The sequence below is a fragment of the Acomys minous genome (genome assembly GCF_964271855.1).
Source record: "Acomys minous genome assembly, chromosome: 3".
Lineage (NCBI taxonomy): Eukaryota > Metazoa > Chordata > Mammalia > Rodentia > Muridae > Acomys > Acomys minous.
The window spans coordinates 128617129-128643183 of NC_140485.1; the positions used below are offsets into that span (position 1 = coordinate 128617129).

The window sequence follows — 26055 nt, forward strand, 5'->3', positions numbered from 1 at the left end:
CCTTTGATGAGGAAATGGTAGCAAAAACAGAGCCTTGGAAGGAACAGGAACGGTCAAGGTATAATTGCAGAAAACTTGTGGCTAAAATCAGCTTACATTGAAAGAGCCACCTAATTCTTGTACCATTAGTCACATTGAAAAATAAGACATTACAGCCAGGCATGGACAGAGGAGGGGCTCCCTACCCCTCATGGATGGACCATATTTGATCAGTAGATCCGGGAGAAGAGTCATTGCCTTCAGTTGCATGCCCACCACTGACAGTCTCAACGCAGTGCTCACACAGACAGCCCAGATTCATCTATAAATGCAGTGGCATTGCAGTGAGAAGCTTTAAAAAGGTTGTTCATGATTCTAAATGTTACATAGCAAAAGAAAGCTCTATTAATACCCAAGATAGTTTACTTTTGAAAAAAATGAGGTGGTGGCGGCCCTTGCTTTACTAGATACACTATGGCTCTTCCCCAAAGCTATGGACATTAGATACAGTGATTTACAAGAGAGAGCAAATGTACCAAAGCCCAGAATGTGAGTCCGGAAGTCCATGTGTGAAGAGACATATACATGTGAAGTGATAGGGTAGCCTGGGTTACATGTGTCAGCCGCTGACTCAAAAACAAAACCAAAGCACGAGAGCGATGGTTCAGCAGGTGAAAAGGGGCCTTGCCACAGAAGATCGGCCACCTAAGTTTGATTCCCAGAACCCATGGTAGAGGAGAACAATGTTTCCAGAAAGTTGTGCCCAGAACTGTACATGTGTACCATGGTTCACATATATCCACACGTACACATATGCATACACACACACACACACACACACACACACACACACACACACACACACATTCTCTCTGACATACACATAAGGATATAAAATTTTTTTAATTAGAAAAAGAAAAAGATGAACTCTTTCCCCATCTCAAATATTTCATGCCCTGCTTATTTTGTAAACAATGATAGAAAGTTAAGAAAAAAGAAGTTTAATACAGCAAGTTTGTATAAATGAGCACATAGGGGCAAGAGAGGATGGCGAATGTGAATTCGGGTTTGATGCAAGATAGTATTCAGCCTTGTGAATGCACTGTTTTTCTGCCATTTTAAAACTTAATTTTCTAAGTGTAAGACTTTATTTTCCTATTTGATCCTTATACCTTTGCTTCATTTTAAACTAAAATCATTTGGATTTATCATAGTAGTAGCTCAGCTATCTCATGCTGCATGAGAAAACATCCTCAGGCTGAAAGGGCAGCAGTGACCAGTGGTCTCCCTGCTAATAGTGTCCGTGTCAGCGGCACAGCCCTGTGAGGCACGAGTGGTCCCTGCCCTCAGTCAGCTGGATGCTGATCTAGGCAGCCATTCTCAAATGCCTGGTGGGTTCTGCCTGAGGGCCTGACCCCTGACCCCTGTCTGTGTCATGTGCTACCCCCCAAAACATTGACAAACATTAACCAGAGCTTGTGAATGCCTCTCAGACCTCTGCCTTTGGCACAGCTGCTAACAATGTTACAGACCGTGTGCTTTTCACCCTTTGTTGAGAATATTCCTAGTTTGACATGTCTTTGTCCCAAGGCCCTTCATTGTAACAGTGTTATGGAATAGTTGCTTGGTTTCATTGAATGACAACAACAATAACAACAACAACAACAACAAATCCCCTGGATCACCACACACACACACACACACACACACACACACACACACACACACACTCATTCATGTACATATACAAAACTTTTAAGTTCATGTCACTCTTTTAAAGAAGTCTTTGCCTTTTTGTTTGTTACTTGTATAAAGAAAAAAAGCTTGCTTCATCTTCATTTTACCGTTTAATCTCTCAATAAAAAAGGGCAAATTCTAAATTTATAAACTGGGAAATTTGGTCAACTTTATGTAACAGGTTGAAAGCATTGTTAGTTACAGTGAGTCAGGTCCATGTGTCTCAGCCCTGACTTCTACACTGTGTTTCTGACTGTCCCTTTACTAGCATGACCAGTCTTAGAAAACAGAATTGTGGGGGACTCAGGAGTTGGCTGAGCTGTTAGGAGCCCTGGCAACATTTCTAACTGACTAGGTTTGGTTCCTAGTACCCACATGGGTCAGCTTATAGCTGCCATGTTGTGCATCACCATGTGGTGCTGTGACTCAAAGACGTGTCCTCCAAAGAGTAGCCAGTGCTCTTCGTCAGTTGCTAAGCCATATCTGCAGCTAGTGAGTGTAATTTGGTTTTAACAATATAGAGTTAACATTTACTAATGTCAGGCCCTGTCTCAGCACCTAACATGCTTCGTCCTACTGACCCTCAGGTGGATGTGTGAGATCGTATGTTTCCTACTGGAAATGAGCACTGAAAAACAGTCATTTACCTAAGACCTGGAAATTTAATCTAGGCTGTCAAGCTATTACTCATGTCTATAGATAATTTCTCATAATTCCTGAATCTACAGATATGTTTAAACAAAATGTTAGACAGTTTTATTGAATTATAAGTACCATGAATTAAAAATGTAAACTTAATGTATATATCATATTCTGATGACTCATTATCCTAATTAAGAGACTACATTTTTCCATTAATCAAATTTTTTAATTTTCCTTATTCATTAAGGTTTTCAAAAAGGTGGTATAGATTTCTACTGCCTTGGAAATAGCAAAATACAGGTTGATCATTCCTAATCTGACTATCTGAAATAGGATCTAAGATCTGAAACATCAAGTACGCACATGACACAATAAATGGAAAATTCTATACTTGGCTTTAGAGAACAGGTTTCATTCAAAATTCAGGCACTTAAGTTATATGAAACTACCTCCAGGCTATATGTACAAGACATAAATATGATTTAAATCAGGGTTGTGCTTAGATTTACCCCATTCCAAATATATCTTTTTATTTATGTGCTACTATTTCAAAATATAAAGAGTACATTTAATCATATAAAGTATTAAATAATACAAATGTCTAAACCTTAAAGTATGCTTGAACATTAACTCTAAAAAGGCATAACAACATAAGCTATATTTCCTTGTTTAAATAAGTATTCTCATCTTGCAAAGTCTCTGTAATGAAATTGTGCATTTATGGAAATAGCAAACATGCTGTATTTTCTTTTGCCAGGGGCCTAGCATTACATTGGTAGATGTAGTTTAGTAGTACTTATTCTCATTATGGATTAGTTATTATTGTTATTATTTTTAACCAAGGTTGAGCACTGGCTTAAATGTTAGGTCTGTGGTGTACCCAAGGGTACACAGTAGAAAATGGAGCCAGATTTGGAACATGTTCTTTCTTCAAAACCCCTTCTCTGTTGGTCATACCATGCTGTTTGCTCTAAGGTCATATTTTTGACATACAAGCTGCATTAGCAGGATGAGATATTAATCACAGTGAATAGATGAATGATTTTATTGATAATAAAATATAAAATGTCTTCAGCTTAATAAAATATGGAAAGTTTTGTCTTTTCCAATTATATATCATAAGTAACTATGTAATAGAGTCAAGGAAAGTGTACCAGACAGTCTCTAATCTCCCCCCTGTCTGTGTTTTCTCTCCCAGGGTTACATTTTGCCATCTGCCTTTTCAGAGTAAGTGGCTCTATGTGGGCACTGAACGAGGTAATATACATATTGTCAATGTGGAGTCCTTCACACTCTCAGGCTATGTCATTATGTGGAATAAAGCCATTGAACTGTAAGTCTGAGCAAATATTCCATGTCTGAACATATCAAATATAAGTAGCTTATATCTTATATAATTATAAATTATCTCATATAAACATTATAAATTATCTTGTATAAATTCTAAATGTATAATATTATATATTTTCACCTGTGTATAAATTGTTACATTTGACAGTTGCAAGGCAGTAGTTATTTGTGCTAGGTTGAAAAGTTCACATTTATCATTTATCTTCTAATTAAGTTATTTTTTTAATCTTCTAATTAGTTTTATTTTAAATGGTGGTCACGAACAACCAATGTGTTGTTGCCAGTCTTTATCAAATAATGATGTAGGCTACTGTTTCATATCTTCTAATAACAAAGAAATGTAAATGTTTGTTAAAATTACTATATCACCAAGATTAACAACAACTAGATTAAAATGTGGTACCTGAAATCTCTAGTGCTGATTTTCACTTCCTGAAAGTTTTGTATGTGTCATCTTTTTTTTTAAGTTTTTACTTACAATGTTAAGAATAGAGGTTTGAAGGTGTTAGCAAGACTCTTTAAAAAAACACATTCTACAGTTTTAATCTTTTGACAGAGAAAAGAAATGTGAGATATCTCAGACAACATTTTGGTGTGGATAGAATAGTGTGTTCAAAGCTGGTTTGCCTTCCTGTGTCAGGCCCTCCTACCCTTTGTTGGAAGTGTGGGTTTTCAGTTTGTTCTTGAGTTGCTCATGACATCTAGTGAGTAGAGGCTGTGTAAGTCTTCACAGTTCTGAAGTGGTGCAGTTTCCCAGTCGGCAGCGTTCATGAGCAGATACATGCCGTCTCCAAAGGCATGGCCGTTATTCCAATGATATTTGCACCTTTATGCTCTCTCTTTTTCTGGGATATCTATTGGTAGCATTAATTTGTGGGTTCATAAAAATAAAATAAAATAAAATAAAATAAACAGTTTTTTAAACTTCTGTTATGAGCTGTAGAATTGGTTGGGATATCCCAGCTGACACCTAGCACTAAATGTTGCATTGTTTTAATATTAAAATACTACATTGAAAAAGAATTTTCTATGCTAAATAAATTTTTGACTAATTGAATTTTTTTTCCTATATAGTAAATACAGTTATACAGTTTCTTGTTTTACAACCATATGATTTTCACTATTTTTTCTCTGGTGACTTTCTGAACTATTTTCTTCATAAATGAATGAATCTTGTTATTGTAATGAATATTAAAACTTTTAAGTGAGTAAAATACCTTATTTTTGGTTTTTTTTTCAGGTCATCCAAATCTCACCCAGGACCTGTTGTCCATATAAGTGATAATCCCATGGATGAGGGGAAGGTAGAATTTTTAAAAATCAAATATTTGTTAATTAAATCCATGACACTTTGACTTTTAAATATGCAAACCACCTTAGGGCTGCACTTTCAAGAAGCTGAAATTGGATCAAAGTTTGTCTATCGAATAATGTAACAGCTTATTATTCATTTTGAAGAGCCAGCTCAGGGCTGGAGAGATGGATCAGAGGTTAAAAGCAATGACTGTTCTTCCAGCGGTCCAGAGTTCAGTTTCTCAGCAACCACATGATGGCTCATGGCCATCTATAAATGAGATCTGGTGCCCTCTTCTGGTTTGCAGGCAAAACATTGTATAAGCAGTAAATAAATAAATCATTAAAAAAAAAATACAAGGGATGGGATAACCATTGAGATGTAACAAGAATAAATTAATAAAGGAGAAAAAAAAGAAAAAAAAGAGCTAGGTGGAAAACTAGAGCGATTGCTAATGAAAGGGCTAAAAATACTAAAGCATATGGAATATTTAATAAATTTAAGGTACTCATTTGTATTTGACGTATTTAGAATATTTTCCATGATTTTTTGATAATGCAGACAGCTTTCTTTGGGGATTGTATGATTCTTACTAATTTAGTATTCACAGCTTTGTAAGTGCTTATCATATTTTAAATTATCTTATAGTAGACTATATCTCAGCTTCCTTAAAATTTCCTTCATAAATCAGTCCAATTAACATAGAAATATTTTTGTTGTGTTTTAAAATCTTATTTAACTTTTTTGTACTTATACAATCTGTATTTAGCCATTGTTGGTTTGAGTTATTTAGTACATTAAAAAAGAATACAATTTTCTTTTCAGCGAATTTTTGTTTTCATACTTAAACCATCTTTTAGTTCCATTTAATAATGACATTTTTCTACCTATGTAATTTTAGGATATTAACCTGAATGAGCACCAGAAAGTTTGCTGGATATCGGTGGTCCAAAACTTTATCTTATGGAAGGATTTGACCCAAATGTTTTCTTCTCACAGTTAGTGAGAAAGGGGAAACCTATAAGTTAACCACCACTGTTCTCTTAGCTTGTTCCTGTGAAACAAAAGTGTGCCTGGACTGTTTGGAGTTGGCCGGTGGCCTTAGAATTATATGACTGGAAAGAAGCTTTACATAAAGCAAATGTATAGTAACCTGATTATCACTATTTTGTTTTTTACACAAGATATTTGTTTAAAACCTCAGCCCCTGAGTAGAAAGCCTGATGGATTAGCAAGGTTCCCTCTACCTAGGGCTGCTCACTAAGTCAGCTCAGCACTTCTCTGTGGGGTCTTCTCTCATGAGGACATCACAGTGCACACTCTCCTGCTCCTCCTCCTTCATTAACATTTTTATACAATATATTTTTAAAACATGTTTCCCCTCCCTAGCCCACCTCCTCCCCCACCAACTTCATGCATTTCCTCCCTACACACACACACACACACACACACACACACACACAGAGAGAGAGAGAGAGAGAGAGAGAGAGAGAGAGAGAGAGAGAGAGAGAGAGAGAGGAGTTTGTTGCATGCTGTCCAACTATTCTGTGCAATAGCCAGCCCTGGAGTGCAGTTAATATACCCAGTGTTGTTCCATTAGAGACAGCTGATTTGCGCTTCCCTGTACGTGTGGATTTCAAACAGCTTCATGGTTAGGGTTGGGACTTTGTGTCTGTTTGCTCTCCTTGATGCTGGGATTGAGTCTGGTTTGAACCTGTGCAGGTCCTGTTTGTATTGCCACAATCTCTGTCAGTTCTTATGTTCAGTTGTGTCTGGCAGGCAGTGTTTCCCTGGAGGCATCTACTACCCCTGGCGTGCACTGTGTTGCTATTTCATCTTCTGCATAGGTCCCTGAGCTCTAGGTCTAGTCTTGCCTTCAGGGTCAGCCTGCTTTGAGTGTCCTTCTCCTCATGTTTTGTCTGCAGTCTCTCGCTGACAGGGCAACCGAGCTTTCCTTAGGATGGAGCCCTGGCTCTCCTTGCTTTTCACGCTATCCTGACTAGAAGCACATGCTGAGGCCAATAGTTCTGGTCCCCAGGTGCAGACTTTCTCCCTGCTGCCTCCATGCTTTGGTCTTTGGTTTCTGTCAATCTTGTTTGTACGGCTATCGCACCATTCCTGCTGACTTCCTTTCTACACTTTAAGGTCCAAATAAAAGTGTGCAGTGTGTGTGTGTGTGTGTGTGTGTGTGTGTGTGTGTGTGTGTGTGTGTATCTATAGGTAGCCGAGATAATTCTGGAAGAAATATTTTCCCTTCCACATCCATAGTACTTGAGCTGTGCAAATGTTACGGTATGTGTGATTCACCACCTTTGTTATAGACGCACGTGTATCACACGCTGCTCCTGTGAACTCCATACAGCTGTAGTTATGCACACTCGGTGCAAACAGCCTTTTTATTGATTCATATTTGGTGGTGGAAGTTGAATTCAGGGCCTTGCACATGCTGAGTGAGTATTCTGTCAGTTCTCCAACTGATCTCCAGGCTGTTTGTTCTTTGTTTGTTTTTTTTTTAATATATACAGAATTTTACTTTGTAGCACAGGTTGGCCTAGATCTCACAATCCTTTTGTCTCAAGGCTTCTCAAGTGCTTGGATTGCAAGTATTGACCATCGTGTTTGATTATGAGAGAAAAATTAGAAGGAAATTAGTTAGCAACATGCAAAATTATTTACATCTTCCTGAGTTATATAACATTCTATTAGGAACAATTTTTTTTAAAGTTTTTTATTTTAATTTTGAGAGTTTGACACATGAATATTATACCTCTGTTATTTTCTTTTCCTCTTTCCTACTTTCTGGACCCTTTTCTTTCCCCCCAACAAGCCCCTTTATGGTTATTTATTTTTAGTTACCACTGGATTTAGTTGGGGTTGTTACTATGAGCATAGGTATGTCTTAACTACTGTAGAATTGACAGCTTTCCTGTGGCAGCAAATATGAAGCCCCTGAGGAGCTGTGGCTGTCAGTAGCTCCTCAGCCAGGGCAGAGCTTCATGTGCCCCTCCCATCCCTACTACAACAGGCTAGAGCTTGTTCAGCTGACCACAGTGCCTGTGAGTTCATGAGCTCCATAGCCATGTTATGCCCAGAAAACTGTTTCTTAGTTTCCCCGCCTTTCCCACTTCCCATTTTCTGATTTCATGATGTTTCCCAATTTATTCCGTGTGTGTATGTGTGTGTGTGTGTATTTGCATGTGTGTGTGTGTGTGTGTGTGTGTCTGTGTGCCTGTGTCTGTGTGTGTACGATGTGGGGTCGGGGGCATGATATGGATGTCCCTTTTAGGGCTAAGAACTAAATAGTCACTCTCAGCACTTTGACCAGATAGGAGTCTGCATTAATTGCTACTACTGCAAAATGAAGCTTTCTAGTCGGAGTAAATCCTGCAGAGATTGCCCAAGGACTTTATGGATAACTTAGGTTCCTCTTTTCCTTCTCTTGCTTTTGCAGAGAAGATCTAAGAAGCCTGTTTGCACATATTTCTAACTTCATTAGGATGTCATGGCTGGTAAATTAAGGTCAAAACTTTAATGTGACTTTCTTGGATTATTAAAATGTGAATAGGCAAAGCCAATTCTGTAAAGTTACAAATCTGTGAAGTGGCTATATTTTACCTCTTATAGCTAATGTTCAGCTTACCCCTTTTCATTTAGTCCAGGAGCCCAGACCGTGGAAGGGTGCTGTCTAACTTTAGGATGGGTCTTCCTGCTTCAGTTAGCATCTTCAAGATAGCCTTCACAGCCATGCCAGAGGCCTGTCTCTTTTCTGACTCTAGATCCTATCAAAATAGTAGTCACTGCTAACCATCACTCTGAGACAGGGGTATGGGGCATCAGATGGACACTGCAGGGTTTATAAGGCAGGAACATTCCAGGTTTCATGACATGTGTTAAAGGTATAATAACAAACAAGATAGTATTAGTCCTTACCCAATGAACCAGTATTATAATCTTCAGGGAAATTCAAATACAGAAAAGGCTATAAAGTCACTCTTCAGACTATAAAAGGATTGATTGTTACTAGAGCACATTGGAAGGACATTGACTTAACATTTAGAAATCTTCCCCAAAGCAACAATTGCTAAGACTACACCTAGAGGATGTGTGGGACTAATCAGAGGATTCGTTTAAATGGCATCCTCAGACAGGAGGGCAGCATGCACAAAAGCTCAAATATGAGTATGCACAGAGAAATAAACTCCAGAGTCAGCAGATGGGCAGGAGAGGCATGCCTGGTGATTCTGGAGAGCTAAGTAGGAAACGGAGAGTGAGAAGTTTTATAGTTGTATGGGTGAGTTTAGATTTCACCATGAAAAGAATGGGGAGGCTGACACTGTGAGTAGAAGCATACACTCCCCTCTCAGCTGTGGGATTCATAACCAGTCCTACAACCACAGTGTGAGATTGGTCCAAAAAGAGGTCTTCCGATATTTTTGCAGGAGGGAGATACTAGAAACAGAGGGATAATAAATTAGAGAGATGCAGAACATCATCTGAAACTTGCTCGATGGTTTTTCTTGTGGAAGGCGGGAACTAACATTCGGGATGACAGCCAGCTCTTTGACTGACAGCTGATTGATGAGCTTTGCAGATCCAGGACACACAGTAGCGAGAGCAGGAGACTCCAGAGGCCCTGAGCAGTCTTGAGCATCATGACTTTCTGGTTAATGTTGGGAAGTGGTATGGCTATTGGAAAGTGAGCTTGAATCTCATGAAGGAGTACGTGTGACAATGTGAAATTAATTAGTATGTACATTGAGTGAAATTCCTTGGTGATATATATCTTGGGAACTATGTAATATCTCAAGCAGATACAAATGTGCATTTTATTAGTAATTTCTTAGAAATGTATTAGGATGTAGACTCATGACTTCAAGAAGTCTGCTTTCTCTTTTCAGTATCAGTTGTATTTTGAGTCACTAATCATCAAAGGCATGCAAATTCCCCTGCAGTGGCCTCGGTTGTCACTCTCAGTGCAGTTGTTTAGTGATATTAGAGTTTCATGCTTGAAGGATGTGAATGATGATTAGCTTTATTGTTCACAAGGAAGTATTTTATGGAGTAGATAAATCATTCCTTCATAATGTGGTGTTTCCTTTCTCCAGCTTTTGATTGGCTTTGAATCTGGAACAGTAGTTTTGTGGGACCTCAAGTCAAAGAAGGCTGACTACAGATACACATATGACGAGGTAACGACAATGTTTATTCTCATTAAAGATCTGTCATTCTTATAATTCATGGCATCTTCTCTTAGAGTTGAATTTTAAGCTTTGGCTTAGATTTGATTTTAGGTTACTTACAGAAGCTTTTCTAATTGCCTTAAAACACAAATTTGCTTTCATTAGTAGCATGTCAACATCACTGTCATCCGTGTTTGGGGAGTTAGAACACACTGGGTGTTGTCATTCATCTGCAAACCTGCTGAGTCATGGTGCTCTCTCTGGGAAGCCGTGTCAACTCATAGCTCACATAGTAGCTGCACAGATCTTTACACGCTCCATTTACAGCACAATCCCGCATCTCTCCTACGTTAGATCCGGGCCACACTGGTCAGAGCTCACTTCTCAAAACAATAGATATGTTCTTCTCTTATTAAACAAGATTTTAAATAGCTTTGGTTTGGCTTCTCAGCACTGGTCAAACTTTGTGGAGATGGTTTTCACTTATAGTACACATAAAGGTATGGCTTATTTTAAGATTGAGATTTTGGAGTGGCTTAAGTTTCTTTTGGACCAAATTCCTTTCAATCTGAAATGTTGCACTGGGTATTGGCATTGACAGTCTCTGTGCTCATCATCATGTAAATGTTTTCATACAACCTGTATTAAAATATGGTATAATTTTAGCTTAAGTTTACAAACACACAAGGAACCCTCACAAACAGACACTGAATTAACTATGTGTGTATAATAGAACCCTTTTTTTAATTATTATTTTAAGTTCCAATTGAATGCTTTCTTGCTGTGCTGTGTAGTTCTGATAGCTCAGCAGGGCACCTTTTAAAGTCAGTTAACCATTAAGACTGATAAATACATCACCATGACGTGAAAATAAGAAACCTCAAAGCAAACATCAGGAACTGATTTTCTAAAAATAAGATTTTATAGAAAAAAGTCATAATTTTGAACAAAACAAACATACATCAAACCAAAACAACAACAAAAATTATAAAACTAACACATAAAATGCTTTCTGAATAGTGGATTAGAAGTATAGTCTAATCACCAGAGGGTCTTCTGAAGTGACGTCACGCAGGTAAGGGTCTCCTTGAAGGACTAGAGAGATGGTTAAGAAGCACCAGGTGCTTTTCACTGGACCCAGGTTTGATTGGCAGCATCCATACTGTACCTTACAGCTGCCTGTGGCTCCCATTCGCATAGGATGCAGCATCCTCTTCTGGCCTCTGTTTGTGTGCACTAGGAACACAGATGGTTCACAGACACACATCCAGGCAAAACACTAATATACATGAAATAAAATAATTAAAGGAAAAGAGGTGGTTTCCTTAGATTAAAAGTCACCTCCACAATTACTCTAAGGTAAATATTCTATGATGTTCATTCTGAAGAGTTTTCATTGATCTTAAGCCAAATATATGACTTGAATTTTAGGATAGATTTTATTTATTTTTTTTAGTTCATTAAAAAAAACCTCTAATCTCTCAGTGTGGCTAATTTGTTTAATCAGGCATTGTTTGTAATAACTTGGTAGTTTATGCTTTGGTAAGGCTTATTCTGAGAAGCTCTAAGAATATTCTTTTCTGAACTTGTCAATAAATAGTGCATATGTCATTATCATAGCTTCCTAAATCACAGTTAAGAAATACAATGATAAAGAGGAATTAAACAGTTTCCATATAAATTGTCCTATTTGTATTATAAGAGGACTAAGTTATTTTGAGAATGCAGTTAATATATTGGCCAGCTTAGAAACTCTAAAAAGTTTATTAAAATCAATGACAAACTCTTTATTACTAGTTTGATAATAGAATTCTCCATCCTCTGTAGGCTATTCACTCTGTGGCTTGGCATCATGAAGGAAAGCAGTTTATTTGCAGTCATTCTGATGGCACTTTGACCATATGGAATGTGAGGTCCCCTACTAAGCCTGTACAGACCATCACTCCTCATGGTAAGGATGCCTCCATTTTAAAGACCACCCAATTGTAATGGACTGTTATTGTCTTTGGAGTTGTTTCTGTTTTAATGAGTGAAGAATATTATGATTGTTTCATGGAGTGAATACTGTAGCATCTTCTGAGTATCATTTCCTTATTTGTCCAAAAAGCAGGTCATGTTGTGAATTCTAAGAGATTTTAAACTTGTCTCCCCTTGAAATTGTCACAAGCTGCTAATGTATATGTGACAGTGTAGGTGAAACATCAAGGCCTCAACTAGAGGGAATTCTATACATTGAAGCATGGCCCAAGGTCAGCTACAGTTTGTTGATGTCACCAGGAAGACCGGCGGGCTCAGCAGGCACACAGTCTTCTTCTCAAAGAGTTTGTACATGAGAAGAGTGTGAGGCAGGGGATAGGAAGGCATATAGGGTGAAGCTGAGTAAATCAATCTTGTTCCAAGAGCCTTTTCCCTGGCCTGAGAATTGAGCCAGACAGCAAGGAGCTGTTACTGTACGTGGGAGCATTGTCTACCAAAGAGTCTCACTGGGCCCAGCGTCCAAAGTCTAAGATCCTTCAAGGGCCAGCCATGTAGGCACTCTCTGTTTTAGTAGATATCCTAACTCCAGGACTCTTGGATGTAAAATCATGATTACATTCATTGTTTAGACAGTTCAGGCAGTGAGGCCACTTATCAGTCAGGATACAGCAAGAGCTACTATGGAAATTAAGTTCCCACACATCAGCCAGAAGATAGTTTGCAAGCTGATCTTTTGTTTTGTTTTGTTTTTGTTTTTGAGACAAGGTTTCTCTGTGTGGAGCCTTGCCTGTCCTGGCTTGTTTTATAGACCAGCCTGGCCTTTAATTCACAGAGATCCTCCTGCCTCTGCCTCCCTAGTGCTACGATTAAAGGCGTGTGCCACCACCCCTGGCGCAAGCTGATCTTTATAAGGATAGCAGACTCAGGCCACAGTGTTAACTGCTTTCTGCATAAGTGATACTTATGAACTCTATGAGAAATTATCATAAGCAGACTGAAATGCCTTCTTTTTGTTTTGTATCTCCTTACTTATTATATGCGTATATACTCTCAACCCCAAACCTAAGTGGACCTTCATATCAAGTATAGAAAAATTATAGTGAGGATCTGTTCTATTATTTCCATTTTGGAAAAGTTATATATATATCCCAAAGTATTGCAATGTAGAAGTTAGAGAAACAGTAAAATTGAACTCACAGGAGTGTGTTGTCACACACCTGCTGTTTTATTATAGCCCTCAATAAGCTGACACAGGGAATCAATCATGAGTTTAAGACCAGCCTGGGGTACATATCAGTACCCTGTCTCAGACAGAGGAGTGAATAGCAAACAAAACTCAGGTTCTTTTTCTCTCTGTAGAGGTTTCCTGGAAACCCACAGTCCTTGACAGCACATCCATGGGATATATTCCACCTCTGCTTTGCAGTAGCAGTCATCTTCCAGAAAAGTACCAAATGTAAATTTGATGCAGGCCTCTTCGTGGATGACATTGCTTAGTTCTTAGTTTTCCTCATATATTTTTGCTCTTTGCATTACTGCCTGGGTCTCTAATCTTTTTTGGCACTAAAGGAAATTCTCATACATCTTAGGATCTCCCAACCCCCTAGAAGTTATGACTATGGAAAACGAAGTGTGTGGCAGCAGTGGCCATGAGCTCCCGAGCTTTTGTTTCAGCTGCATGAGAAAATGCAAGTACAAGCTCCTGCTCTACCGAAGATGGTAGAAGGATGTCAGCCGTGGTCTCGTCTTGGTACCTGTCTGATGGTCTTTTTCCTGACAGGACCTAATGTAGCCCAGCTTGTCCTCAAAGTCTACGTGTAGCTTTAGGATACCCTTGATCCTCCTGCATCCTCCTCTCAACAGCTGGAGTCCCAGATGTTGTGGAACTCTTCCTAGCATGAGGCCCAGGATTTGATACCTAGCACCTGACTAGGAAAAGGAAAGAGGGAGGGACAGTACCAGGGTATCTTTGTAATTTTTACTATTTGAGGGTAACTTCAAGGCATGATACCCAGTCATCTTCAAGGTTCCATTGTTTCCTTTGTTAGTAACAAGCACATATTCTGATCTGAAGAGCAAGTGAATTAGATGTGGGTATAATAGCCATCCAGTGCTTTAAGCTGGGCAGTTCTTGAGCCTTTTCTTAACTTAAATACCTAGTAAGTTGTGAAAGCTCCTGGTCAGTTATTTGAGAACAGTTTGTTTCTTCATAATTTGGATACAAGTTGCACTGTTCAGCATCTCAAGTGGACTTTACTCTGCAATTGTCCCATATTCATGCATGGCCATTTGGGTAAGGATCTATGTGCCGTGTCTCTACTATAAGGCTTTCCCACTTTAAAATCAATAGCCATTTCTAATCATAATTAGTGCTGTAATTACTTTAATTTGGAGACTGCATGTCATTCTTTCTGAGAGTTTTACTCTCTAGTTTTCATTTCTGTTGATGTTTCTTGTATGGATTAGAGCCACAATGTTGCCACATGAATATTTTCCACTTAACCTTGATTTTTTATTCAATAAATGCATTCCCCCGGCCCCACAGAGAAACCTAAAGAAGTCGTATAGATCAGTTTCTACAGTGTTTATAGTCTCTTGGCAGGAAAGAGTCACTGGCTGAACTTACCATTAACACAGTAAGGCAAAGAACACTTGATTTTAATTTTTTCAAAGTTAAAGGTCAACGATATAAATAAAGAGCATTATTTTCTTGTACATGTGAAGAAATAGAATAAACTTACACATCACAGCAGACTAAATGTAGATGATACTAGTTTATTACATGTATAATTTTATTTCTATAAATTATTTTATGAGTTTGTCTCTCACTTACTGCTTAGCTTGCCACCAGCAGTGGTAATTTATCAGCACTAAATTATGTTACCAGCTGAGTTCTACACTAGGACGTGAATCCACTCCAGTGCATTTCAACACAAAAATATGCCTTGTGTATCAAAACAAGACACCATTTGTTCAGGATCGTATATTTGTGGTACACAATTTTTAGAGTATCAACCAGACATTCTGATAGAATAAAATTTAGTTCTTTACTTTCTCATACTTATAACTTCTTGCTTTTAATTTTTAGCCTAATGATTGTTAAATTACTTTAAGCATACCTTACTTTTACATTTTTGTGCGTTATTAGTTCTGGTGAGTTTTGATTAGTTAGGTGGTGATAGCCACCAGCACAGTGCACATAGTGCACTGGCATGGTATTTAGTGCTACCGTGCTTCATGCGAAAATGCATGTTAATATATTCTGCTGCCTTTTTGGGTGGCTGAAGCCTGAACCCAGGTCACTGTGCATGTCAGGCAGGCACTCTGCCAACTGAGCTGTATTTCCAGCCCAGAGCTTCGTATATTCTTGAAGGATGTGTTCAGAAGAAATAACATGACATCAGCCTAATGTGGGATTTTAAAGCAGGAAGTCTGTGACCTTTGGGAAGCCAGTTAGCATTTCTTAATCTCATTATTATCTATAACTAGAAATAATGATGAAACTTATCCAGTTTTCTCATGCTGTTCTGAGAATTGTCTTCATTTAGCCAACAAATATTTATTGGCTCTACTATATTATCATAAACTATACAAGTGAGAGTATCTGGACATTATGATATACTATGCATATATGATTCCCTTAAATGGAGATTTGGGAATTATTAATGGGATATATTAATGTTTCCATAAAATATATTTCTGTTTTCTGCACACACCTGTCTGCTTGTTTTGAGGAGATAAGTTGTTTGATACAGGAAGTATAACAGAATTAAAGAAGTGTTGGGCTATCTGATTAAGGCTGAAGTTTTTCTTCTTTGCATGACACAGCAGATGGTTTTTGATTGCCTCAAACAAGCTAACGTAGTGTCTCTTTTTATTGTAGTCTTTATGAATATCAAAGCCATTTCCATGGCAACCAGACAACCTTGGATCCTTTTCCAGCTTTGATATGCAGAGACTTTGTAAAGGGACTGGGAGGTGACTCTGGGTGGATGTGGTGGATAAAGCATTTCTTTGCCTCACAGGTGTGAGGACCAGAGTTCTTATCTCTAAAACCCTTATAGAAGGGCAGGTCCATAATGGCCACCACCTATAAACTCAGCTGTCCTAAGGCAGAGGCAGGGGAAGGCTACCTAAACTAGCAGAAATCCTTACGCTGTGACTTCAGTAGGAGACTCTGCCTTAATTTAAAGAGTGAGAGGCGTTAAGGAAGACACCTGGCATCAGCTTTAATACTCCATGTGTATGCATACATATGCACACATGTGCTCATACAGATATGAACGTGAATACATACATACTACATGCATGCAATGTACACACACACACACCTTGTGAAGATAATTTCTATTCTCTGAGACTTACTTTCATTGGTTGTAAAGGGCAGAAATGAATAGGATGAGTTATCAAGTGTGTATCAACATATGGAAATTGAACAGAATTTTATTTCACCAATTTACTTTTCAAAGTCACTTATCTGCAAAAAAAAAAAAAGTAGGCTAAGTCTGCTGCTCCTTTTTGGTTTACTCTTCTGCTGTGACAAAAAAGCCTTTATTTAGAAGAGAATTTTTGACAGCCCTGCTGTGGCCGTTCTTATCCTGAAGCCATCATCTTGCTTAAGTGGTTTGTGGGGTCAGGCCCTACATACAGTCTGCTCTGCAGCCCTGGTTTGTGGGGTCAGGCCCCCCTACAGTCTGCTCTGTAGCCCTGGTTTGTGGGCTCAGATCCCCCACAGTCTGCTCTGTAGCGTGGTTTGTGGGATCAGGACCCCGACACAGTCTGCTCTGTAGCCGTGGTTTATGGGGTCAGGACCCCACACAGTCTGCTCTGTAGCGTGGTTTGTGGGGTCAGGACCCCCCACACAGTCTGCTCTGTAGCCGTGGTTTATGGGGTCAGGACCCCACACAGTCTGCTCTGTAGCATGGTTTGTGGGGTCAGGAACCCACACAGTCTGCTCTGTAGCTCTCTGCTGGGGTGATGTTCCCCTGGTTGGGACTTTTTGTGATTGTCAGCTGCACCAGAATCAGTTGATTCCCTGAGGAAATGGAGATGCTAGACAGTCACGGTCAATAGATGTCCCGAGTAGGGAATGGCGGCTTAGGTTTCTACAGCATATCATCAGCACTGTTGACAGTTTTATCAGTAGTACCCGAAGGGGGTTCTAGTTCTATAAAGGGTCCCTGAATTAAAACTAAAATGAGGGTTCACCTACCTGAAAGATAGGTGTTATGTACTAAAGATGAAACACAGAAAGAATTCTTTTTATCTACATTTAACTCACAGTGAGCCTAAAAATAAAATCATATTCATATTTATATAGATTTTCCTCTAATTTTTATATTTGTAAGGACTTAGCAGACCCCAGGACATGCCCAAATAAGACTGTTACTTAAATTCAAAGAATCAAAAAGCAGAGAAATGCATGCATGGGTGAATTTGAAGCATCCTGTGGGCCAGATCCCAGGACAGCGCTGTGAAGCATCCTGTGGGCCAGCGCCCAGGACAGCGCTGTTCTATGTCCCCAGCCATAGCCATCAGGTCTGGCATCTGAGCTCAGCCCGAAACTCTTGGGCATTCTCCTGGAGTGATCAATCCACTGTTACCTGTCAGTGCTTGGGGCTCACCCAAGGAAATTTGGACTTTGAACAATGCATCTTAATCTTAAATCATATATTTTGTCCAGATGGCATGATACCCCCTAGTCTCCTGCGTTAAGTGAGCTTCATGTCTACACTAAGGAAGCATGGTAAATTCTCCCAGCTAGTTATTTCAAAATAACGTTATTACCACTGGCAATGTGTTTTTCCAGTTGATCAATTAATTTTTTTTAGAAAAATCACTTTCTAATTGGAATATAATTTGAGCTGTGTAGATCAGTTAAAATTTACTAATACCAGTGTTAAAATCAGTAAAATAAGACAAGACTAATATAATAATGCATTTTATAAATTTACAATTACTTATAAACTGATGACTATAAACATTTTAATAGTTATTGATAAAGGCATATATACATGCTATGCTATATACACGGATAAAGGCATATATACATAAATAGGAATCATTCACAAATTCAGGAGAGGGTTATTATGAAATAGAAAAGAGCAAGGCAAGATCATTTTAGTGAGAATGTATAAGGGAACAAAAGCATAAATAGCAGGGCATTATTGGAACTCATAGTAGTCTAGCATAAGGAGAGCTCTGACAAGTAGCAGGAAATGAAATCATGGATGATGAAGAATATACATGAGAATATACTAAAAAGTTTGAACCTCCTGGAAGACTTAGTAAATGACTTTTGAGTGATACACATAAAATTCACATCTTAAAAACATGGCTTTAATGGTAATACGTCAGGATGGCCTGAGGGGCTGCCAGTTAGTGAGTTGTATTAAGAGTAAATAAAGACAGTGTAAGTATTGGCTGGAAAAAAATGGATATGTATGATGAAAATCTGGGAAAAATGTCAGTGGATCTTACACCAAATCATCACAGCTCGGAAGCCGAAGAAGTTAAGGAAACAATATTCTGTAAGATAAGAAAGGATGTGTGATTAATTAAATTGGGGTTTCTACGTAATCAGCTATTTTCAGTGGTTTGTCAAGGTGATCAGTTCCCAGAGAGGGAAGTAAAAAGGTACCTTAGCTGTGAAATCCAGCGAGTCACTGCGTGCTCCTTGATTTATATGCACTTAATAAAATCAGGGCAAGGGCCTTCTGTATCTGATGTAGGAATTGGTTACTACGTTAGGATTAGAGGTAAATAATTTGCTTGAGCCAGTGACAGCATTTAAAACACTCGAGTTAGGAAGACATCAGAATGTGCATAAATAATGCTTTGTACATGGAGAAAAGCTTAACTTACAAATGAATAAAAATGTGTAGGCCTGGATGCTAAAACACAACCGAAGCAGTTTAAAAGACAATTGAGAAAAAGAAAGAAAATGTCTTGTCCCTAGCCAGTTTTTATAGAAGATATTCAAACCTACTTTCAGAAAAGTTCAAAGCTCAGTAAATGCATTAGTGGCCTCTAAATGGTGTGCGCTGTGTGGGGCTGGGAAGCCCACTCAGTGAGGAACACTTGGTGCTCCTGCTGAGGACCCAGGGTTAGTTTCCAATACACACACACACACACACACACACACACACACACACACACACACACACACACACACACACACACGGATCAGGCAGCTGGCAACCAGCATGACTCCAGCTCCAGGGGAACTGACGCCCTCTTCCGACCTCCATTGACACCTGCTGTGATGCTGCAGTTCTGTCCTTGTATGTAGTCCCTTAGAATCAGTCCTCTTACGTCTGCCCAAAAAATGCTCAGAAATGCAGTTAATATACCAAAATCTGACAGGTTTTATTTATTTCTGTTTCTAATAAATGTTCTCAAACTGTTTTCCACAAAGAGTATCCTTCATAAGTGAACAGAGAAGACATCTGAATCTGGGCTTTTCTTTATGAGTGGTTTTATTTGTTTATTCCTAGAGGCTCTGGGGTTTGAACCCAGAACATTGTACTGGCAAGGCAGGTGCTCAGCCTCTGAGCTAAATGCTGAGCTCCAGTTTCTGCTTTTAGATTTTTACAACTCTATTTGTTCTAGAATCTATTTAGATTGTTTTTTCTTGAGTCAGTTTTGGTATTTAGCTTCCTAGGACTTTTACATTTTTATTATTAAGTGTGTGTGTGTGTGTGTGTGTGTGTGTGTGTGTGTGTGTATGTGTGTGTTTATACATGAATACAATGCAGGCAGAGGACAGAGGGGCCGCCTGGGACTGAAGTTAGTCCAATATATGAGTTCTGGGAGCTGAGTTCAGATCCTGCACAAGAAGAGCGCGCACTTCTGACCTCGGCGCTGTCTCTGCACACTTGTGGTTCTGTCTCTGACTCTGAGTTGATCTTTTTTCTCTTCTCTTAGTCTGACTAACGGTCAGTTTTACTGTTTTACCACACAGTGTTGTCCGGATTTCTTTTCAGTCTGCTTATTTAGTAATGTATTGTTTAATTTTTACATATCTTTAGTATCTCCTTTTTTTTTTTTTTCTTGCTGTGGATTTCTTACTTCATTCTCTTTTGTTGGAGGCTTTATCTTGTATGAAGTTATCCTTTAAAAACTATTAAGATTTCTTTTATAGTCTAATGAGGTCTGCATTGGAAATGTCTCATATGTGCTTGAGAAGACTCTATATTCTGTTTTGTTAGGAGTGTCCTCTGGAGATGTCTGTTAGACTCTGTGGTCTTGTCAATTTTCAGTTCATTTTAAGCATGGGAAATCCCATTCTCTAGAAACTGAGTATTGAAGTCCTTAACTATTAGTGTTGAACTGTCTGCTTTTATCTTCTTTGATTCAATTTTTGCTTCATATATTTCAGTGCCCTGACAGTAAGTATATACTATTTGTAAGTCTCCCTGACGGATTCTCTCTCTGCAGGGATAGTCTGTTAGACTGCTGAGAGAAGCTCATAAGGTCACAGACTTCCGGGAAATCCTTCTTTTCCAAATGTGCTTTACTTCAGAAGTTATCCCAAAGAAATAGCCAGGATTCATTCGTTAAACATGTAGGGTACTTAATGTATGCCAGACAGTGAAATATTTAAGAATGTGTGTGTGTGTGAACAACAAACAAAGGGAAGGAGCAAGCACAAAGTACAGAAGGTGGTAGGTGCTTTGGCACAAAACTCGAGTTGTGAAAAAGGACATAGAGTGCACTCGGGTGAGACTTTAGGGTCCTTGAGACCATTTCCAATTCCCGTGATTTGCCAGAAGAAATGTAATGGTACTGAGAGTAATTAATCTTCCTTTTTTTAAAAATGGGAGGACAGATTTCCTTTGATTTTTATATTTTTGTCGTGAACCTCCAAAAGTCAATAATGAATAACTATGTTTTAAATAATGAAAATTGTTTATAGAAGTTGTTTGGTTTATAATCATTTCTTATAATATATGCTTGGGATTTCCTCCAAAAGAAATGTTAATGAATTTATTAACAATTTAATTTTGCAGCCTGTGGTAAAAAATGTGATAGAGATTTATTTTTTTTTTCAAATTGTACTATTTTAAGATGTTAATTCACTAGGCAAATTGAAATCCTACTTGGGTTATCTAGTAGGTATAGTCAACATTTGAGAGTTTGGGAAGACCACCATTTTCTCTTGCTAGGATTTAATCACATAAACGTTAGGTTATTCACCTTATTTGCTTTTTTGACAATATTTCATGTAATAATTTAACTTCATCATTATAAACTGTCTTATTTTATACTAAATGTTTTTTTAATTGTTCTAAAACATTTCTTGGTCAGTTTCATATATTTTATTTTCATCTTAATAATTATGCATATATGAAATTAATAATTTTGTCTAATGGTGGGTTTTTATATTTCATTTCCACTTTATAAATTATCAATGTATTAATGCAGGATAATCTATTTTAGGAAAGCAATTAAAGGATGGGAAGAAACCAGAGCCTTGCAAGCCTATCCTCAAGGTGGAGTTCAAAACAACTAGATCTGGGTAAGATTCCTTCACTGCCGTGGTCACTGTTACAGGACGATGCAAATAGCACTGAAAGCTGTGCAGCTAATTTTGATGCTCTACTGTAGCGCAATCTGGGCAGAACTTAAGATTTGTGCTTTCATAATTTAATAAAATACATAGTTAGGATTCATTTCCCATGGGTCTTTTTGTTTTAGCAGTTTACTTCTACATGTTGGAAAGTGAATTATTTTCCACAGGAAACATAATATATTCTGTTTATCCTTGGAAACAGTAATGTTTATTTGCTAGTGTAAAGAGTGTGGGAAAAAGTGATAAAGGGAAATATTTCAAATACACTCTATCCTGTATGTGTTAACTGAGAGTCATGTTCAGAAGTTAAATTTCATAAGAATACTTGAGAGAAATGAATGTAACTTACTAGGTGAGTATCCAACACTGATACTAGTATGAAATAGGCGTAAGAATTATTTGATGCCCACAATCTAAATGCCTTGATTTTATGTATGAAATGCTGTACTGAGTTTATAAACTGAATATGTATATTTAGAAAAAAATCTAAAGTGTTTCTTTGAAAATTCTGTATCTCTTTAACCTCCATCCTGGTTATTATTAGTTGTCTTTACTCAAGGTATATGTAGAGTGAGAGTTTGTGTAGAAGAGTGTGGTGGTTCTCAGATCCGTGAGCTAAGCCAACAGATCCACTCACGCATGGAACCAGAAACTGTTCAGTGAGGGCCTGAGGTCAGTTTTGATGAAATCTGCAGGAAACTCTGACACTGCTGGTACATTTACATATTCCAGTTTATAAACACGGGTGTGAGAACTGCCCTATTTCCCTTCTTAACCTGTTTTTCTGACTCAGCTTTTCTCTGACCTGTTTTGAGGAAAGGCCATGAACATTTAAACAACAAGATAGGAAGGAAGGAAGGAAGGAGGGAAGGAAGTAAGGAAGGAAGGAAGGAAGGAAGGAGGGAAGGAAGGGAGGAAGAAAATAAATAAAGAAAAAGATTGCCCTTATTTTATTATTTCTTTGTCATTCCTAGCCTTCCTGTGAGGTCTAGTAGGAATACTCTGTTAGAATTGATTCAGAAACAGGCAAGTCGGTTAAAGTCCAGGAAACAGAATGTCTTTTTAGTTTACCTTGGAAATCCTCACTGTATGATCTTTGGCCCAGAATTATTTGATTTCTTTGTGCTTAGCTGTTGTCACATGTGCAGTGGGTGTAATGACTTTAGTGTATTGCTCACGTAGGCACACAGTTTACATATTACTTTACAGGACAAACTACGACGGGATAAGAATCCTTTCTGCATTAGGAAACCCTCAGCCACCAATTAATTATTATTTGTCACATTTACCCTATTACAAAAGAGTTAAAATAGGAAAAAAAAGAATAACAAAAAGCAACAGCAGCCGAAGATAAAAAGGAAATAAACCGGGGGTCGGGGGGTGGGGGGGGGAGGATCTGTGTCTATATGACCCATAGAGTGAGTTCTTTGAACGTTGCAAACAAAGGGGCAGCCCAGTGCACTGTCCTCTGCGTTTCACACTGCTGCTTCTCTCTCACGGACAGAGCTTCTGCGGCAGGCCTGCTGTCCTCAGGATGGCAGCACTGATGTCCTGTCACAGATTTGAAATGGAAAATTTTAAATGATATATTGCTCTTTCTCACACTTTTGTATGAACTATGTAATGTGATCAGTAGGCTCGACTTTTAACTGTGCCTTAAACTTCTTTCTTTCTTTAACCTGGGAAAGGAAATCAATTAAAAAAGAACTGAACTTTTTTTTTTTTTTTTTTTTTTTGCTCCATGGCTATCTTCTTTGATTAGATCTATGTACTGAAACTAACCCCTGCCAACCTGCTGTTTCATTTCTTATTGGCAAATCATGAGGTTTTAGAGAGCTGTCTTCACCCCTGCAGGGGTCTTGTGTATTTTCTTCTCTGTGCCTGGAAGTCATTCTAGGCATGAGGACCCTTCTCCTTTCCTTCTGGGTCAGCATAAATGTTTCTGCCTTTAGAATAGTAGTCTTCTTGGCTAGCTAGCTTAGGGTCTCCAGAAATATATTCTTGAGAGTTTTCTGAGAACAGCTTTCTGTTCTAGGACATAGACATCCAATTATATTTATTGAGTACATGTATCTCTGTAAGTTAGGCTTGACAGAAGCAGGAGGTGTGGATGCAGCTGCTTCACTTTAAGGGCCCACCCACCTGACCCCTAGTGTTAGGATGGAATCCAGGGCCTCGGGCATACTGTGTTCTCTGCTGCCTAGCTGTAGCCTCAGCCTCTGTTTTCTGTTTGTCCAGATCTTAACTATTGCTCAGAATGTGAGGAGTTAGAAAATAGATATGGGTAGCTATATACAGGTATGAGTAGGCATATATGGGTATGGTTAGGTATATTCAGGTATGAGTAGGCATATATGGGTATGGTTAGGTATATTCAGGTATGAGTAGGTATATTCGGGAATGGGTAGGTATATACAGGTATGGGTAGATATGGGCATATAGGTATGGGTAGATATAGATAAAGTATAGCTATATCCGGGCTCTTGGTGTTGCTGTTAGATCTGGAAAGCATAGGTTCTTCCTTCAGTGGAATGAAGTTAATGACAGTGCAAATTAAGAAATTACTTATTTAATTAGTAGTTTATTTAAGATACAATATGAATTCATTAAACATCCAGTTCTTATTAAAAGCAGAAGTAGGAGGCTAGGAAGATGGTTCAGCAGTTAAGACCACCTACAGCTCTTGCGTAGGACTTTGGTTCGGCTGCCAGCATCCATGTGCATTGTGTGTTGGCTCCCAACCTCCTGTAACTGCAGCTCGAGGGGATCTGACATCATCTCCTGGCCTCAAGGACACCTGAATGTTTGTGGCACACTTTCACACAGACACAGGTAGAAACATATATTTTTTTTCTTTTTCTTTTTAATTTTTTAAAAGTCAGGAGTTGAATGCTGAAGTTATTTCTTGGAGAAATAAATGAGGTAGAGAGTTCTGTGGTGACTACGTATCACAGCTGAGGGCTGGGAGGATGTAAAAGCAGACCACCTGGGTCTGCATCTGCCTCTGCTATTCTCACTGTCCGTTGGGGAACCGGCCAAGCTTTCTCTGCCTGGTTTATCATCTGTAAAACAGGAAACATAATAAGGACCACTTCATAAACTTGTCGGAAAAAATATATAATAATATTATAGCGTGCTGTTCACACAGCTGCCACATAGAGTACTGCCTCCAAGTTACATTTGATTACTTCTGACAGACATCCAAAATGCAGCTTTATTTTGTTTTCCCCAAAATAGATGAACAAATGACAAATGACAAACCTCACTGACTTTATAGCTCAAGAACCTAATATTTGTCCCTAAATTGAAAACCACCTCAGCTGAGAAACGCTATGATGTGCTGCAGTGATTAAAAACTATTTTTAGACATCAGGTAACACAGCCGTTTATAGGCTGTGAAAATAATTGTGTTGGTTGTGACCATCAGTTTTCAGTTGGTAAAGTGGAATAGGAAGGAACAGTGCAGTGCATATTTAAGAGTCACCATTAATTCAAGATACGTTGCTTCACTTCAGACACTTGTATACTGAACCATGAAGAGACTGCACGTCTCAGTATGGGTCGTGCTGAAAATATAGCAAACCGTGAGTTAGTATAAGGCATTGAAGCCTTGATTGTCATTTTGTTTAAGCCCAGCTATTCTACTTCCTAGTTCAGAAACTTTATGCTTACAGTGTGATGTCAGCTAGCGTGAGATCAGGCTGCCTGCTGGTTACAGTGTGATGTCAGCTAGCGTGAGATCAGGCTGCCTGCTGGTTACAGTGTGATGTCAGCTAGCGTGAGATCAGGCTGTCTGCTGGCTTTCTTAATCTCTTAGTTTTGGGGAGGGGTCTGCAAACTTAGTTTCTGTTATATGGCTAGAAATCTGTCTTCTAGGTTGATAGCTACAGTGAGTTTGTGTGTTGTTTGGCATTAGAATACTTCATTTAGTAGCTATACACAATATGCCTAAAATTGTTGGACCCTTTTTCAGGTCTCTATCAATTTGAAGTGCTACATTTCTTTTCTTTAAGGCAAGAATGATGGATTTCCCCCCCCCTCCTCTATTTACACATCATCTTAACCCTTTGATGGAAAAGAAAGTAAACAGTTTAAAGTAATTAGTGCTAGGCCACAGGGGACAAGGACACACTCAGTCCTGATATGACTTGATGAGCTGAGGTGGATGTGAAGGGGGATCCCTTTTTCTGAGGAACAGGGGCAGGGGAGCGGGAGCTAGAGTGTGACCAGGGTATAAAGAGAGTAAATAAATAATTTTCTAAAAAAGAAATGGTGAGCAGGCTCAGGAGAAAGGAAACTTAAAAGGAAAAAAAAATACTGAA

The 26055-nt window shown here is 38.6% G+C and overlaps 1 protein-coding gene across 3 annotated transcripts in view; it reads left to right on the top strand.

The window, feature by feature from the left end:
• The window catches only part of STXBP5 (syntaxin binding protein 5), a 125005-nt gene that overhangs the window by 41167 nt on the left and 57783 nt on the right, over nucleotides 1-26055 (top strand). For all 3 annotated transcript variants that reach the window (XM_084776103.1, XM_084776104.1, XM_084776105.1), the window contains exons 5-9: nucleotides 3557-3691; nucleotides 4949-5012; nucleotides 10108-10191; nucleotides 12010-12133; nucleotides 21601-21679. In XM_084776103.1, coding sequence (XP_084632229.1) covers nucleotides 3557-3691; nucleotides 4949-5012; nucleotides 10108-10191; nucleotides 12010-12133; nucleotides 21601-21679 — 486 coding nt within the window. The remainder of the gene's footprint in view (nucleotides 1-3556; nucleotides 3692-4948; nucleotides 5013-10107; nucleotides 10192-12009; nucleotides 12134-21600; nucleotides 21680-26055) is intronic.